The sequence below is a fragment of the Helicoverpa armigera genome, chromosome 24, assembly GCF_030705265.1.
Source record: "Helicoverpa armigera isolate CAAS_96S chromosome 24, ASM3070526v1, whole genome shotgun sequence".
Taxonomy (NCBI): Eukaryota; Metazoa; Arthropoda; class Insecta; order Lepidoptera; family Noctuidae; genus Helicoverpa; species Helicoverpa armigera.
Window position 1 is genome coordinate 9,570,826 of NC_087143.1, and position 16,467 is coordinate 9,587,292.

Below are 16,467 nucleotides of genomic sequence, written 5' to 3' on the forward strand. Positions count from 1 at the left end.
GCTCCCTATGACAAGATTTAAAAGGAAGAAAAGTGCTTCAAGTTGGTAGGAGTTTAAGTTTCTGAGATTTCGTAATTAATCCGTGTGTAGTATTTCGCTTTTACCCGTTTTACCCGGTTTTACTCTCGTCCCGTGGGAACGACTTCCCGTACCCGGGTAAAATAAGGCCAATGTAACACGGGGACATTGTAGCTTCCCAACGGTGAAAGAATTTTCCAAACCGGTTCAGTAGTCCTCGGCTGAGCAGATTGTGCGTGCAGTACTCGATCATTATTTTGCCGTTTTGTTTGCTGTGTTGGTTATTTTAAAACTGCTTTACCTCCTAAGATATTGATGTGAATCGAACGATGTACACGACAATTTTGTTTTAAATTAAAGACTTGTGATCAATATCATGTTTATAAAAACATCTCGCTAGTAAAGAATTTTGAAAAAGGGTTACAGTGAGCCAACCCTAAGAGATAGACATATGATATCACGGTTTTTTTTAGGACTTTTAAAGGGGAACAACCCAGTCATACATCATTTTTGCGAAAGTTTACCATTTGCTCAGCGCACGCAGCAGAAGCTCTCAATAGAGCAAAAAATCCCCCGATTTTGGAACAATATTCATTACTGATCCGTTCATATTAATCTTAGCGTAATGATATATGGCCTATTACCATTCTCGATAAATGAACTATGTAACACTGAAAAAAAAATCAAATCGGACCAGTAGTTCCTGAGATTAGCGTGTTCAAACAAACAAAGAAACAAACTCAGCTTTATAATGTAAGTATAGGTATACAAATGAATCCTTATATCCCTTTTTCACGCCATCACGTGTGAACAGCTAGGCCGATTAAATGTAAATAAGAGAGGAAGTAGCTTACTCCCGGGAGAAGGTTTTTGTCACCATCCGGCTGCGGGAAGCAGTTATCCCGGGACGCAGATGAAACCGAGCTCTCAAGCGAGTAGAAAATGGGTTTGTACCAGTGAGTATAAGTTTAAACATTAATTTATGAAATTAATCTTGGCATGATTACTGAAGGCGAGATTTGCTTTGAGACTCATGCCCATTTTCACCAACAAATACCTAAATTTAGGAATCCCCTAAGAGCATTTAGGGAACACTTAATACGAATTTGGTTTTCACCAAAGTTTAAATGTCCCTTAAAACTTTAAAGGATTCTGCACACAGCGGCCGCGGCGCGGCGGGACGGGACGGCGACGCGACACAATGTACAAGATCGTCGCGTCACGTCGCGCCGAGCGGGACGGCTCTGTGTGGCGGCCTCCGTAATATCTAGTACATTACAACTGCTCAGTGTCGCGTCTAAGTGTCACTTAGAATAAGGGCGTAAGGGCTTAACGTTGCCCTAAACGTTAAGGAATCGTTGGTGAAAACGGGCATCATTTTGTTTTACTACCCTTTATATTTACCATGCCTCTGCGAATAAAGGTTTTTCATTTCATTTTCATTCTTAAAAGCTCATTCCAAAAATCCGGTGTTGTCGTTGGACCTCGTGTCCTCGGTGTCCTCGTTGTCTTCGTTGTCGGTCTTGTCGTCGTCGTCGTCGTTGTCGTAGTAGTTGTCGTAGTTGTCGTAGTTGTCGTAGTTGTCGTAGTTGTCGGTGTTGTCGTAGTTGTCGTGGGTGTCGTCGTCGTCGTTGTCCGTCTCGTCCGTCTCGTCCGTCTCGTTGTCGTAGTCAGTACCGGGCCACGGTAGTTTTTATGTCGGAAGATCATTTCCTTCTTACCGTACAGGCTATATCGTGTATCATTGATCATACCCAGATACTTGTGTCTGATTACAACATACGGTTCAATTTCGGGATAAGGTGCAGCTTCATTAAGAAACATATACGCTTGAGCCGGGTCTATGGTTTTGGGTTGTTTGCCGTATATACCAACGCGCAAGTCTACACTTGTGACGAATTCTATTTCTACGAAGAAGTCAATATCCAGGTATTGGAAGCCGCCCATGCAGAGTCCGGCTGATCCGGTGCACCACCTCCGTAGGTTCACAATAGGTACAGCACCTGCCGGGTCGTCACCGCTTGTAGCTTTGAAGATTATGCACGAGTATTCAAAGGCCGACACTATGGTTAGCTGAGAAAAAAAAGGGAAAAATATCAATCTGATTCAGCTATAGACAGGTATACGTACAGACTATTGTTGTGAAGTTTATGAGTAGCTAATGTTATAAAGAGCCTTTTATTTGGTTGTTTAATTCTGATCATCTGCCTAGTCCAGGGGCTGGTCACTGCCGTACTTGACTAGATTTCGGTAAAAAATTTAGAAAAGCGCCATCTGCAATCCTCTTCCTAAAGTATTTAATATCTTCAAGTGATAATAGATGGCTCTTTAATCAAAAATTAACTTCCATAAAATATCACTAAAATTATTGAAATCTAAAAATTATTTTATATATTAGTATTACGTAGGAAATCTATCAATTATTTTTATTAAATCTGTACACTATTTTATATACATAAATTATTTTTCTATAATTATTTTTTTGGTTGGCAATAAACCGTGCCAACTGCCAATGCTGAAGTTAGAATTTGAATTTTAATGGCGAGTACAGTACATACAATTTGTGTGTTAAGTTTTCGTCCATTTAAGTGTTTTCTGCTGTTGACTTGCGTTGATTTGAGTTTTACTCATCCGCTGTGTTTTCGGTGAATTAGTGAGTGAGTTGAGCTGTGCTCCTCTGTTTCATTGTTTCACATAACTTGCGAAAAGACGCCATTAGTGTTTAGTATTATTTGCGATAAAGACGCCTTTTTTGTGATATTTGTGAAATAGACACTGTTATTGTGTTATTAGCGATTAGAGACGCTTGTTTGAGTGCATATAATCATGCCGAGGCGGTGCGAATTGGGATGTTCACACAACCCGGGTAAGTGCTTTCTTTATCAAGTTCATAGTACCTAGGGCCCGATTCTGTTAATAGTATCATTAAGTTATTAATATCAAAATTGAATAGAAATTAAATCGCAATATCAGTTTTAACCATTTCGGGCATTCTGCTACTAATATTTATAAGACCAATCGTATTCCAACGACATTCGATTGGTTGCTATTGGTCTGCCGTTTTGGTTTATAGGTACATATTACCATATTATTCTTAGTCTATATTGCCATATTGCCTCAAAGTCGTGGTGGCCTAGTGGGTAAAGAGCCAACCTCACAAGTATGAGGGCGTGGGTTCGATTCCAGGTCAGGCAAGTACCCATGCAACTTTTCTAAGTTTGTATGTACTTTCTAAGTATATCTTAGAAACCAATGACTGTGTTTCGGATGGCACGTTAAACTGTAGGTCCCGGCTATCATTTAACATCCTTGGCAGTCGTTACGGGTAGTCAGAAGCCAGTAAGTCTGACACCAGTCTAACCAAGGGGTATCGGGTTGCCGGGTAGCTGGGTTGAGGAGGTCAGATAGGCAGTCGCTCCTTGTACAGCACTGGTACTCAGCTGAATCCGGAATTATTCCCAATAGTCCCTCTAGCGCTGTCCTCGGGGTGACAGCCGGGAATTGTCTTCCCAGTTATCACCGGGTGACAATTTGTGCCGACTGTTCCCTTTGAAAACTGACTAGAGGGACAAATGGGAAGTCTATTTCTCAGTTGTCACCGGGGTGACATTTGCTACGGTTCCTTCTTCCTTCCTAAGAAAAAATGTAATTACCATAGATTTCAGGTTTTATTTATTATGTTACATAGAATCACATAAAAATATATATATTATTATTTTAACTAACACAATGTCAACAGGCTTACAAAATCGATTTTTTATAGTAGTTAATACTACTATAAAAACAACAACATTATGTTTCCTATAATAGGCACAATCACAGATAACTTTAATTAATACTAATCACAGATAATCACTAATGGTTAAGTTAAAAGTGCTTATTAGTCGCATGCTTATTTGTAACACAGTTTGTAATCTTGTTAAATTAAATAAAATTAAGAAAACGATTGGTGTTAATAGAAATTAATAATATGTGATGTACCTATTAAAGGAAACACAATGTTGTTTGTTATAAGAAATAAAACCTGAAATCTATGATAATTACATTTTTTTCTTTGGAAGATTCTATGTAGCATAATAAATAAAAAACCTGAAATCTATGGTAATTACATTTTTTTTTCTTTGGAAGGAAGAAGGAACCGTAGCAAATGTCACCCCCCCGGTGACAACTGAGAAATAGACTTCCCATTTGTCCCCTCTAGTCAGTTTTCAAAATTGTCACCCATAACTGGAAGACAATTCCATCACCCGGAGGACAGCTAGAGGGACTATTACTACATAGTATAAAACAAAGTCGCTTTTTCTGTCATGTGTCATGTTGTATGTCCCTATGAACGCTCAAATCTTTAAAACTACGCAACGGATTTTGATGCGGTTTTTTTTAATAGATAGAGTAACTCATGAGAAGGTTTTTATGTATAATAACATCTATTAAATAATGGAGAAATACTGTTACCCGTGCGAAGCCGGGGCGGGTCATAGTTGGGAATAATTCGAATCCGGTTAGACTGGAAGCCGACCCCAACATAGTTGGGAAAAGGCTCGGAGGATGATGATATTGCCATATTGCAATCGTAAATCGTTTGCAGACAATATGATTCATTATTGAATCACAGAAAAGGATAAACACGTTTATTTAAAAGAAAAATAGTGGAATGCCACATACGCTTCAATCGTAATTGAGTCGTGATTGGATCTCAGTCGGATGTGAATCGCATGTCGCTAAAGTAAAATTAGCAGGGCAGGATTCTGCGCAATTTTTCTTTGAAATAAACGTTTTATCCTTTCTGTCATTCAATAATGAATCATTTTGTCTGCAAATGATTACGATAATATGGCAATATAGACTAAGAATATTATGGTAATATAGACCAAAATGGCAGACCAATCGCAAACCAATCGAATGTCGTTGGAATACGATTGGTCTTATATTAGTAACAGAATGCCCGATATGGTTAAAAAAGCTGTTGCGATGCAATTTCTATTCAATTTGACATTATTAACTTAACAGAATCGGGCCCCAGAATCGTGCTCCTGAAAGCTCCTAGTCATCCGGATAAACTTGTCATCACGGGAGATACCAACTCAGTCAATTATAAGGTTGGGCGTTTAGAGAAACACAGTTCCTTACGAGTAACCATTTATTACTGAATCCCATATGAAATGATACATGATTTAATAAGATAGACATACATAGATAGACACGCGCACACATACATAGGTAATAGGTATTCATTCATACATACACTATACAATATCAGCATACAAACTTCATATTTTTGTAATTTATTTTTCAGGTGTGACACAACATCAATTTCCACACCCAGAAAAGAATCCTGAGTTATTCAAAGCCTGGGTTAATATAGTTGGTGGAAAACTGGAGACTGCAGATGATATCAAATTTTACAGAAAGCGAGTCATCTGTGACATACATTTTGCAGACAAGTTTAAGAATCGCAACAACCGTTTAAATAACATAGCTGTTCCTACTCTCCATCTTCAGGGTAAGATTTAGATCTTTATTCTTGAACTAGATCGCAATGCCACCTACTGAGTTAAAATTGCCATTAAGAAAACAAAATTCTTAATTATTCACAATTAAACTGAACTGAAATCTTTTAGGCCACCTGTTTGCAGTATATTAATATTTAATTGGATATAAAATGCAGTTCATTCACCCTTAACCAACTCGGTGAAGGTTGTTGTTTAGTGGGATCTTAGACTTGTTTTACTATTTCCAGGTGCTCCATCACAAGATGCTCATATGCCTCCTGCAACTCCACATATACCAACTGAACTTCCTATGCCTGAACATAATATATGGAATCTGCCTTCTACATCAAAGCAAATAGTCACTGGTACGTAAATGCTTGGCTACCTACATTCTCAAATTATGTTTAACTAGCTGCCATAATTAAATACTGCATTTTTTATAATAATAATCCCCATGGGGCCACCTTGACGTGATGGGGGAAGGCATGAACGCTTAAAGAAGTCAGTAAGAACTAGACGACCCTGTGCCAATTGGTAAACATGAGGTACCATCAGAAAATATAGTCATAACACCTCGGCTAACCCTTTCCAACTAACGGTCCCAACTTCCCAACTAACCTTCCCTTTCCCTTTACCTTCTCTTCAGTGTCTGATAAAATATATATCTTATTACTTTAAAATATGTACTCTGCAGTCACCTTCTCTCTTTCACCTCTTAACTTTTCTTTTTCTTAAGTTTTAAAACATTGCTCCTAATATAATTTAATGCGACTACGAAATAGAGTAATAATACCCCAGGCGGGTACCGGAGCTAATCGCGATGGAGAATCCCGCCCCCTTTGTATTCTGGGTGGGGGCGACGCTTTTTAAATTTCATTTTTTTCATAGATACCTTTAAGGCCACCTGTTTGCAGTATAGTAATATTTAATTGGATATAAAATACTGTTCATTCACCCCTTAACCAACTCGGTGAAGGTTGTTGTTTAGTGGGATCTTAGACTTGTTTTTACTATTTCCAGGTGCTCCATCACAAGATGCTCATATGCCTCCTGCAACTCCACATATACCAACTGAACTTCCTATGCCTGAACATAATATATGGGATCTGCCTTCTACATCAAAGCAAATAATCACTGGTATGTAAACGCTTGGCTACCTACATTCTCAAATTATGTTTAACTAGCTACCATAATTAATTACTGCATTAAGTAATATGTAACTGTTGTGTAGTCATTACAAACACACTTCAACTTGATTTATTGTAATGACAATTTAGGTTAATAATCCTCATGTAACTCACACTAGTAATTTTGATGTTTACAATGACAATGGTGAATTATTATTATTTTATTTTCAGCTGCACCTCCCAATGCGTGTGTTATAGCAGCAGAACATAATTATTGCAGTAAACATGGTATACAACAAAGACGGAAACTTAAAGGAGACAAAAGTAAGTGCCAATGTAGTTTATACCATAAGATATCCAAAAAAAATGTTTATACATAGGCTACTTTTATCTGGGTGTGGAAAGTAGTAAAGTAAAAGTTTTTTTTGCAGAAAACTGAAATCAACTTCATCGCTGGAGAATGAATTAAAGATTTCAAGATTCCAAATGAAGAATTTAAAAACCGAAATTATTCGGTTACGTAAACGGAGTAGTAGTTTGAAAGAAAGATTAGCCAGCGTTGATAAAATTAGCAATACAAATTGTTTAAAAAAAATAACGAGAAATATGACAACTGCAGCAAAAATATTCACAAACATGCAGTACACCCAAACTCACAAGAGAGCTCGTGGGCGGAGGTTTACTTTAAAGGAAAAAGTTTTGTCTCTCTCCATGTACAAAAAGAGTCCCAAGAGTTATACTCTTTTATATAAATACTTTACATTGCCCTCTATAAAATCATTAAAAAGGCTTCTTGCGAAAATTGAAATAGAGTCGGGGCTAAATAAGTTTTTATTCATAAAATGAGAAAGACTGTGAAGGAATTAAGTCCAGAAGATCGCCTCTGCTGTCTTATTTTGACGAGATGTCAATATCGCCGCAGATCCATTACGACGGATCTAAGGATAAATTAAAGGGATTCGCTTGGCGTAGTAAAAAAATTGCTGACCATGTTTTAGTTTACATGGTCAAAGGATTAAAGAAAAAATTTAAACAGCCTGTTGCATACTTTTTTACAAATTCTGTTAACAAAGCAGAATTAAAAGCCTTGACTATAAAAGTCATTAAATATGTTCAGGGTACAGGGCTTAATATTTTGTGCACAGTGTGCGACCAAAGCACAGTAAATGTCAGTGTAGTGAATGAAATTATTGAAGATAGTAGAATAAAATTCATAAAAGAAAATAAGGAATGGAGACATGATGTAATGGAAGTAGGGAAATCTAAAATTATCCCATTATTTGATGTCCCTCATTTATTGAAAGGGGTAAGAAACAATTTACTTACGAAGGACTTAAAATATTTCGACTTCGAAGAAAAGGTTGAAAAGACGATAAAATGGGAATATTACCAGAAAATTTATGAAGCGGACAAATTACATGGTGAATTAAAAATATGTCAGAAACTAACTGATGAACATATTTATGTGGAGAAAATAAAAAATGAAGGTCAAACACGCAACCCAAATTTTTAGCCGCAGTGTTGCTACAGCTGCAGAACATTTATCTGCTAGGGGCGATTTATCTAATGAGTGCCGCCAAGTAATTACATTTACCAAAATGATGGACAATTTATTTGATTCCTTAAATTCAAGCTCATTTAATATGATACATGGAAAAATGTATAAATGTGGTGTTAGAAACAATTCTCCTCATCATGAATTATGGGAAAATGCCAAAAAGGTATTAAAATCAATAAAATTTATTAAAGTTAAAAGAAAAGGAAAATAAAATAAGATTAATTGAAACGAGTTCGGTACCTTCAATAAAAATTTTATACGTACTATTGAGGGCATGCAACAGTTGTGGAAAATATTATCCCAAAATATTTATTTGATACAATGATGACCAGAAACTTTAACCAGGACCCACTGGAAAATTTTTTTGGGAACATTAGAAGTTTTGGGGTGAGGAATACGGCACCCAACACAATTAGCTTTGAAGGTGCCTATAAATCACTTCTTTTAAATAATTATAACTCACCCCATTCACTTAACGCTAACTGTGAAAATGATGACAATGATTGTCTTCAGACATTGAGTTTCTTTTTGGAAGACAAACTTTTAGAAAACACTTCTAATGTTCCCAGTAATGAGGTTCTACCATTTCAGCAAGAAGAAAATGACGAAATTGAGGTGCCTTTTATAAATTTAAATTCTGAGCCTGCTGATGCTGGTCAGGCCAATTATGTATGTGGGTGGGTGCTGGCTAAATGTTTTAAAAAAGTTGCTAAATCATGCAGGCACTGCAAAACTGAACTAACTGGCGACAGTCAATTAAAATCAAATAGTTATATAAGGGCAAAAGAATATACAAAAGGAAAACATTGTCTGTTGTATCCCAATATAGTGGCGGAAAAAGTTTTAAAGACATACAAAATATTGTAGTAGAAATTTTGAAAAGAATGTGCCAAAACTAAATTAAAAGAAAAGATAAAAATGTTTTTAGACATATTTGTGGATTATCCTTTCACCTGCGATATCCACAAGATAGAATTAAGAAATGTTTTTGAAAACATTACAATAAATATTTTGGTATATAGTTGGTGCCGCTCAATTAATCGAATTTTATCAGGTAAAATCCAATATCGTGATGAGGATGATGAAACTAAACTTTCAGCACAAATTTATTACAATAAACATAAACATAAGTAAATATGATTTTTATTTAATTCCAGGTCGCCTACTAAGTACTTTCTAAATGTTCCTACATAACGTTGTTCTGTTGAGTTGTAGTAATCTGTGTTGTATTTCCATATTTCAATAAATAACTATTTTCTACATTCTGTGGCTATATTTTGTAAGTACGTACGTATGAACAAATTCCCCTAGAATATCTATAGACGGTTATTCGTCATCTCGACACACTAAACTCACCACGAATGTGTCGAGTTGGTGAAACTCAAAATTTGTACATTTATCATGTCGTCAACTCGCCACGTCAAGATTTTAATTCGTGTCCAGTTAGTGAAACTTAGATTTTATCACTTTTATGTTTTCGCCAACTGGATACATTGTGTCACAAACATATTCCCAATCTATTTACTATACTCTATGGCCTAGTCTTTGACATCTGTCTGACATTTGACGGCTGTCATTGAACATCCGTGGCAATCGTTACGGGTAGTCAGTAGCCAGTAAGTCTGTCACCAGTCTAACCAATGGGTATTGGGTTGCCCGGATAACTGGGTTGAGGAGGTCAGATAGGCAGTCGCTTCTTGTAAAGCACTGGTACTCAGCTGAATCCGGTTAGACTGGAAGCCGACCCCAACATAGTTGGGAAAAGGCTCGGAGGATGATGATCTGCCTAGTCTTATCCCAACTATATTGTGGTCGGCTTGCCGTCTCACACGATGCAGCTGAGTACCGGTTTTCTACATGGAGCAACCGCCCCTCTGACCTACTCCAACCAGTTATCCGGGCGACCTCATACTTGTTATGCTTAACGCCAAAGATGTTAAAAATACAGCTGGGACACGCCAATTTAACGTGCCTTCCGAAAAATGGAGGAAGTCGTCATAACAAGATGATCGGTCAGACAAAACTAACACGGGTTGATCAATTGTATTTTTCGTGGATACCCATCGTGTTAGTTTTAACGCCTTTAGGCTTATGATCAGGATGTCAATAGAGACTTACATTGTATGCTAGTTTTCCCGTATTTATCAAGTTGATGTTGTCAGTGAAAATTTCATATTTCATTTCTTCCCTATCGCAGTCGCCGAAACGCTGTACGTTAGATGTGGCTGAAAATCAAATTACATTCGACTCTCGTTAATTCGAAACTCGGGGGACTTTTAAAATATTACGAATTATCGAGTTTTTGAAATATTAAATAGTTCGAAAGTGAGAGAAAATAAATAAAAACTTCGAATTATTAAGTGTTGATCAATTATTGTTTATCCGAAAATTATTTATTCATAATAATCAATATTAATCTATAATAGGGAAATATTAAAACTAGGTATCAAAATATTCATCCGCATCGCTGTCAGCTGGGATCGTGCCCAAAAGGCTGGCTGCATTGCCACGCTGGATGGCAATGCATATCCTTTGACCGAAGTATAGGCCAGCCCTTTGGTCACGAGTGGACTCCACTAATCGCTTACTAATTTCTCGAAATAGTCTGTGGGCACTTGGGCCCCATGGTCCCAGGGTTTCAACCCCAAACGGCTCAAAAATGCAATTACCGGTGAGGTTTACATATTTGTGCCGCTTGAGGTTTTCCGCGGCCGCAGCAGCTGCACCGACACAGCTCGCCGTACTGGGAAGGTGGGAAGGTGCAAGGGTGTCGACGCAGGTTGCGTCCCACACCAAAGACCTTCCCATCTTCCAAGGCATTATAGACATCCCGTCTGGTCTCTTGCCATCGTCGCGTGCCAAGCCTCTGGGTTCTAAAATTGCTGGCACTCCGGCGGTGACAAGAGCACGACGGATAATGTCATTTATGCTGGCGTGTCGTGCCATGCGACCAGCACTTTTGCTACAGGAAAGACCATGGTGCCCAAGGCGGTCCACAGATTCACCGCACTGGCAGCGATGCGGAGCCGCAGTGGGAGCGCCGAGGCGTAGGCATGTAGCGAGCCGGAATGTAGTGTCACCCAGCATGGTCCCAACGCTGGGTGACGGCAGTGCGTGAAGCCATAGCCCTGACTCCACTCTCCCACAGCCAGTAGGCGGGCACGCTCAGCAGTATTGACAGATGTTTCAATTAGTTTATTTCTCGTCAATCTGCAGAGCGGTTCGTCCCACTGTCTCTGGGAAGCCGGGTTTTCAGGGAAGGCTGTGTTTGGGCAAGCCACTTTCCAGGCGTTCATGCCATCAGTCAGACACGGCACCTCAGAATCGACCAGTGAAGGGGCTAAAATTTTTCAGGTCAACTCCTTAGTGCCGCAGACCGAGGATAGGAACGCCGGTAGACTTAAACTGGAAATTTTGCGGACACCGAGGCCACCGAATCTGATCGGAAGGGTGGCTTGAAGCCACGCTCGGTCGTCCAAGGCCAAATTAAAAACAGATGTAAGAGTAGTACGGATAATTTGGTCAATTCTGTCTAAAAGATGTGGCTGCTTCCATAAGGGAGAGGAGCGAAGGTTGTATATAAATTTTGGGCCAAAACAACAGTATTTTACTAAGGTAAAAGCCGAATGAAGATTAATTTTAAAAAGTCTATCCGAAATGTCATTAAAATTTGAAATTTTGTTATCTATGAATGTTGTGAAACTTTCTTCCAAAATAGGTGAACCTAGGAGGTGCAATGATGTTTCGTCCAGAATTTTAATTTGAGGTGCTATGACATTAAATTTTGATATGATTGTCTGTCTGTCCGGGATGTCAGGAACAAAAATTTCACATTTTGATAAATTTAGATCCAGTCCAATCGAATGAAATTTTTCTTTTAGGAATATGAGGTCTTGGTAAACAGTTTCACTATCTCCTCCTAGGGTCCCGTCATCCAAATACCAGGCGTTAAATTTTGAATTTAGTTTCTCTATTATGGGGTGAATAGCCAAGCTGAAAATGACCGGCCCAAGGGGGTCACCCTGTTGGCATCCAACTGCAGATTCCAAAACATGGTCCTTGTATAGTAATTTAGAAGGGTGCCTGTAACATTGCCAAAGGTAACTATAAATTTCGGGTAAATTATTGTTTATTAAGTACTATTCTATAACAATTTCAAAGGTGTACGAAAAGACGAAAATGATGAGAAAGCATTTCAGGCATTTTTTTCTCTTGAGTAATTTTTGAGCAGTCTGCTTTGAAGCAAACCAGTATAACGGAGTTCTTTCGAAAGATTTATTAAAATACTGAATTAATAAATAATCCATTATACTGGTTTTGCACTTACACAATAACTTGTGCAACACTGCTCAAGTTATTGTGTAAGTGCCATCCACGGAGATCCATGGTGCCATAACAGAATCTATATGTAACATAGGCCTAAGTTTTCTTTAGGCTGAAGTTCTGTCCTATTTAATGTTTAAGTTTGTCTGTTTCAACAGACTTGGTTGAAACTTTGCAGTAATATAGCTCATATATCAGAATGACATACAGGCTATCCAAAAGTAGTTTCGACAACATAAGCTAGTGATGCTCAAGAACTCACTTCTTCTTAATATGAGGTGGTTTTGGGCGATCTTAGTAACAGCCGGCCTGCCAATCAAGTCAACGCTTCGTCGCACCCAGTCGTGATACATACTGTAATCCAAGAACCTGGCCGGTGCTTGGCAACCCGGTCCGTAAATACCGAAACCCAACTGAAAGTCAACAAAAACAATGATTACGGCCTGGCCAGCTCGTTACTGGCACTCCCATGGTCCACGCGGGCAGCGGGCTGTAGGCAGCGTGACTACAGGTGCGCGCGGGATAGTCTTGCAGCTGTCACCGTGCCGCTCCCCGCTGGACCATGGGAGTGTCACTAACGACCTGGCCAGCCTCTAGTATATATTTTTAAGTAGCTTTCGGAGACGGCGGCTTTACGAGCCTTTAGGCACGAAGGTGTAACTCCAACTGGTCCGTAAGTGTCAGAAATCAATATGGATGGGTTTTGTCAAGTTACCAGTCTCCAGCGGCGATCAATCTTGACCACTAGGATGGCTCCGCTCCGCCACACGCAATGTCCTCCCGTAACACTTCTAGCGCAGGCCGTATGCATCGGCCACATTGTATCTAAGTCCAGCTGTGAACAAACGTAGGTAGGTAAGTCTAAGAAAAAACCTTATGAAATCTAGATTAAAATTAAAATAATAAGACAATGTAATGGAATCTAAGTAAGTTCTAATGACAAGACAACAATATGGTACTGTCGAACTGATCTGATCCCGGAGCTGGAAGATATGATTTAGAACTTCATGATAGCACATAGTATCATAGCTGTGTTTGGACTTGCTAGTAGTCTTAAAATAATTTCTAAGTGCATTTATTAATATTTCTATTTGTGCATGCCTAAGGTAGAATGTACAAGGATCGCCAATTGCATTTTTGTAGCATCTGTATTTATATTGTACCTACATTCCGTTGCAAATAAACTGTTATTCTATTCTATTCTATTAAAGCTTGTTTTTCTAATGTTTTCTAAACTGTTACAATTTTTGCAGTTTCCAAAGATGAGCAAACATTTTACCACAACTTCACCTGATGGTCAGTGATGATGTGGTTGAAGATGGACCTTGCGTTGAAAAGGTGCTGATTAAATATTTAAATGTTTTGTTGACTCAAGACAAAGTACGAATTTTTGAGTTGGTATTAACGTGAAGTGTGATGTTAATTTGACCTTAATAGATAACAATCTGGTTCAGTTTTACTGCGTTTATTGCTACCAATACTTACAGCGCTTTTACACTAGCGGACTTCTGTCGCGCTTAGTTGAACCGAGCGTATACGCACTGAATGGCATTATCTGCCGTTGTTCAATGTTCTGATTTGAAGAACATATTTATATTTGAAAATAATTTCTCAAATACTAACCCCTGATCTCCTGTAAAAAACCTTGCATTCTTCGGGAGATACATATTTCATTTTATGAATCCGCACGGTGGATTGAGCGCAGTCTAGAAATTAAGAACATTATTAACACAGGTTTGTATAAACTTACATCAGTCAGGTCACAACATACTCGTATGATTTGAATTTTCAGTATAATCCAAACTAATATTATAAATGCGAAAGTAACTCTGTCTGTCTGTCTTTCTGTCTGTCTGTCTGTCTGTCTGTCTTTTCTTCACGCCTAAACTACTGAACCGATTTGTGTGAAATTTGGTACAGACATAGTTTGAAACTTGAGAAAGGACATAGGATAGCTTTTATTACAAAAAAAAAATATAAAAAAAAATATTCCGGACATATAGCGCCATCTATTGGTCAAATCAAAAATCTGCTGGTAGTCACTATTCCACGCGAACGAAGTTGCGGGCAAAAGCTAGTATAATATATAAAAATAATTGAAAGCTGCCTACTTACTTTCAGATAATATCATTGCATAAAACTTCTGATCCTCGAAGTGTGTCGGGGGTGGGCAGATGGGACGCAATGCTGAAAACACAATTTAAAGCCTGTTTGCTCAAAAAAGCTTTCTTGTTCTGTGTTGAAATGACGTAAGAAAATATCCGATACCCGTCATGTAGCTAGGAACAATGATGGCGTTGGTTACTAGAAAGCATCGCTATACACTGTCAGCCAAAACTGGTGATTGTCAGTTTATTTTGAAGGTAATCGTGAATTCGAACAAACTTTTTACCCGGTCTGCCACCGGCCGGATACCTCATCATTGTAATGTTCCGCGAGTCCAAACCAATAAAGAAACAATGCCATCTGTGCGAGCTGTTTGACGCCATATTTATTTTAGTGACTAATAGCACCACAGTAGGATCATCCTGACTGATTTAATGTCCGCTCCGTTCAAAGAGTTAACTTACAATCCGCTAATAAGATGGACGTTGTGTGACGTTTGTTCCATCAATGTTCGGCTCACTCAATGTAGTCTAATTCTATAAAGGCGCAAGTCCTTCAATCAAGACATAAAAATGATGTAACTCTTCCTGTTACAGCCTTTTTATCGTCCCACTGCTGGGCACAGGCCTCCTCTCACATGGGAAAGGATTGAGCATTAATCACCACGCTTGCTCAATGCAGGTTGGTAATTTCAGTTTTTATAGTCCAGGTTTCCTCAAGATGTTATCATCCACCTTTTATCAGCCATTGGTGTCCAAGGTATACTTAGAAACTACATACAAACCTAGAACTTAAAACTTGGTACTTGCCTGACCTGGAATGGAACCCACACTCTCATACGCGAGAGGTCTTTACCTAATAGGCCAACACAACTTTTTATATTCATATAATATATATATTTTATTCATAAGTCTTACGCATTCTCAAATAATCAGTTTCTAATTGTATCATGGCTAGGGTGCTGTAGGAGCCTCTCCGGTAGTCAGGGTGGAAGGAGTAGTCCCGGACACCGATCGACTCCCCGCTGCAGTTACGGCCAATGACCACGCGAGCTCGGGCCCTGGCCAAAACAATAACCATATTATAGATAACTAGCTGTTCCTCGCGGCTCCGTCTACTCTCCGTGGGAACTACTGAACGCATCGAGATTAAAAGTAGTCTGCCTCGATGAATGAGCTATCTTTATTAGCATCATGAAATAAAATAGATTTGGGGCAAGTGAAATACTTATAAAGAAAAATTAACGCATTGTTTGCGGGGGATGTAGCCGTCAAGATAAGGTTCCTCCAAAATATTATTCCTTACGAGTTAAATATTTAAATAAGTAAGAAATATGTTAATTAGATCTTGTATTTACCTGAAGTCATCTTTAGGCAACTCGTCTATTTCAGTAGCAGCTCCGAGTGCTATCTGTCTTGTCACGAGCACCACGGCTACTGTGTAACGCTTAGAACCTAAAAGTAAATTCATCTTCATCATTGTCATGTTTAACACCTACAGCAATGATCTCAAGAACTCAATCAGTCAAAGGTTTCACCAACTGCCATCAACAATCAGTCTACCCTATGAAATTAGCCATTTGACGCATCATGCGCAGAAATGTTTTCATCATATTTATTACCTACTAGCTTCTGCCAGCGACTTCATCCGCGTTAGATTCGGACTTTGCAAAGACAGGAAGAAATAATAAACACCAGCCTATCCAATTATCTAACTAAAGTTACCTACCTTAAAATAAATAAAATTTAAACTATGTATTAATTATTTGTAATTTAGACCAATATATAAACATTACCAAAATAACTAGTATTTAACCTATTTCATAAAATAACAACAAAAGAAA

General features: G+C 38.4%; 2 protein-coding genes across 2 annotated transcripts; one reads left to right on the forward strand and one right to left on the reverse strand.

Annotated features, from left to right (window-relative positions):
* Positions 1 to 486: 486 nt before the first annotated feature.
* Positions 487 to 16,109, reverse strand: LOC126056567 (uncharacterized). Its single transcript, XM_064041008.1, has 8 exons — positions 15,982 to 16,109; positions 15,542 to 15,684; positions 14,634 to 14,705; positions 14,142 to 14,224; positions 13,234 to 13,353; positions 12,781 to 12,931; positions 10,314 to 10,420; positions 487 to 2,091 (listed from the first exon to the last, which is right to left on the reverse strand). The coding sequence occupies exons 1-8, from the start codon at positions 16,107 to 16,109 to the stop codon at positions 1,447 to 1,449; spliced, it is 1,449 nt and encodes a 482-aa protein (XP_063897078.1). The 3' UTR covers positions 487 to 1,446.
* Positions 2,233 to 7,018, forward strand: LOC135118630 (uncharacterized). The gene is made up of 5 exons (XM_064041159.1): positions 2,233 to 2,884; positions 5,315 to 5,521; positions 5,759 to 5,875; positions 6,531 to 6,647; positions 6,869 to 7,018. The coding sequence occupies exons 1-5, from the start codon at positions 2,845 to 2,847 to the stop codon at positions 7,015 to 7,017; spliced, it is 630 nt and encodes a 209-aa protein (XP_063897229.1). The 5' UTR covers positions 2,233 to 2,844; the 3' UTR covers position 7,018.
* Positions 16,110 to 16,467: the final 358 nt, after the last annotated feature.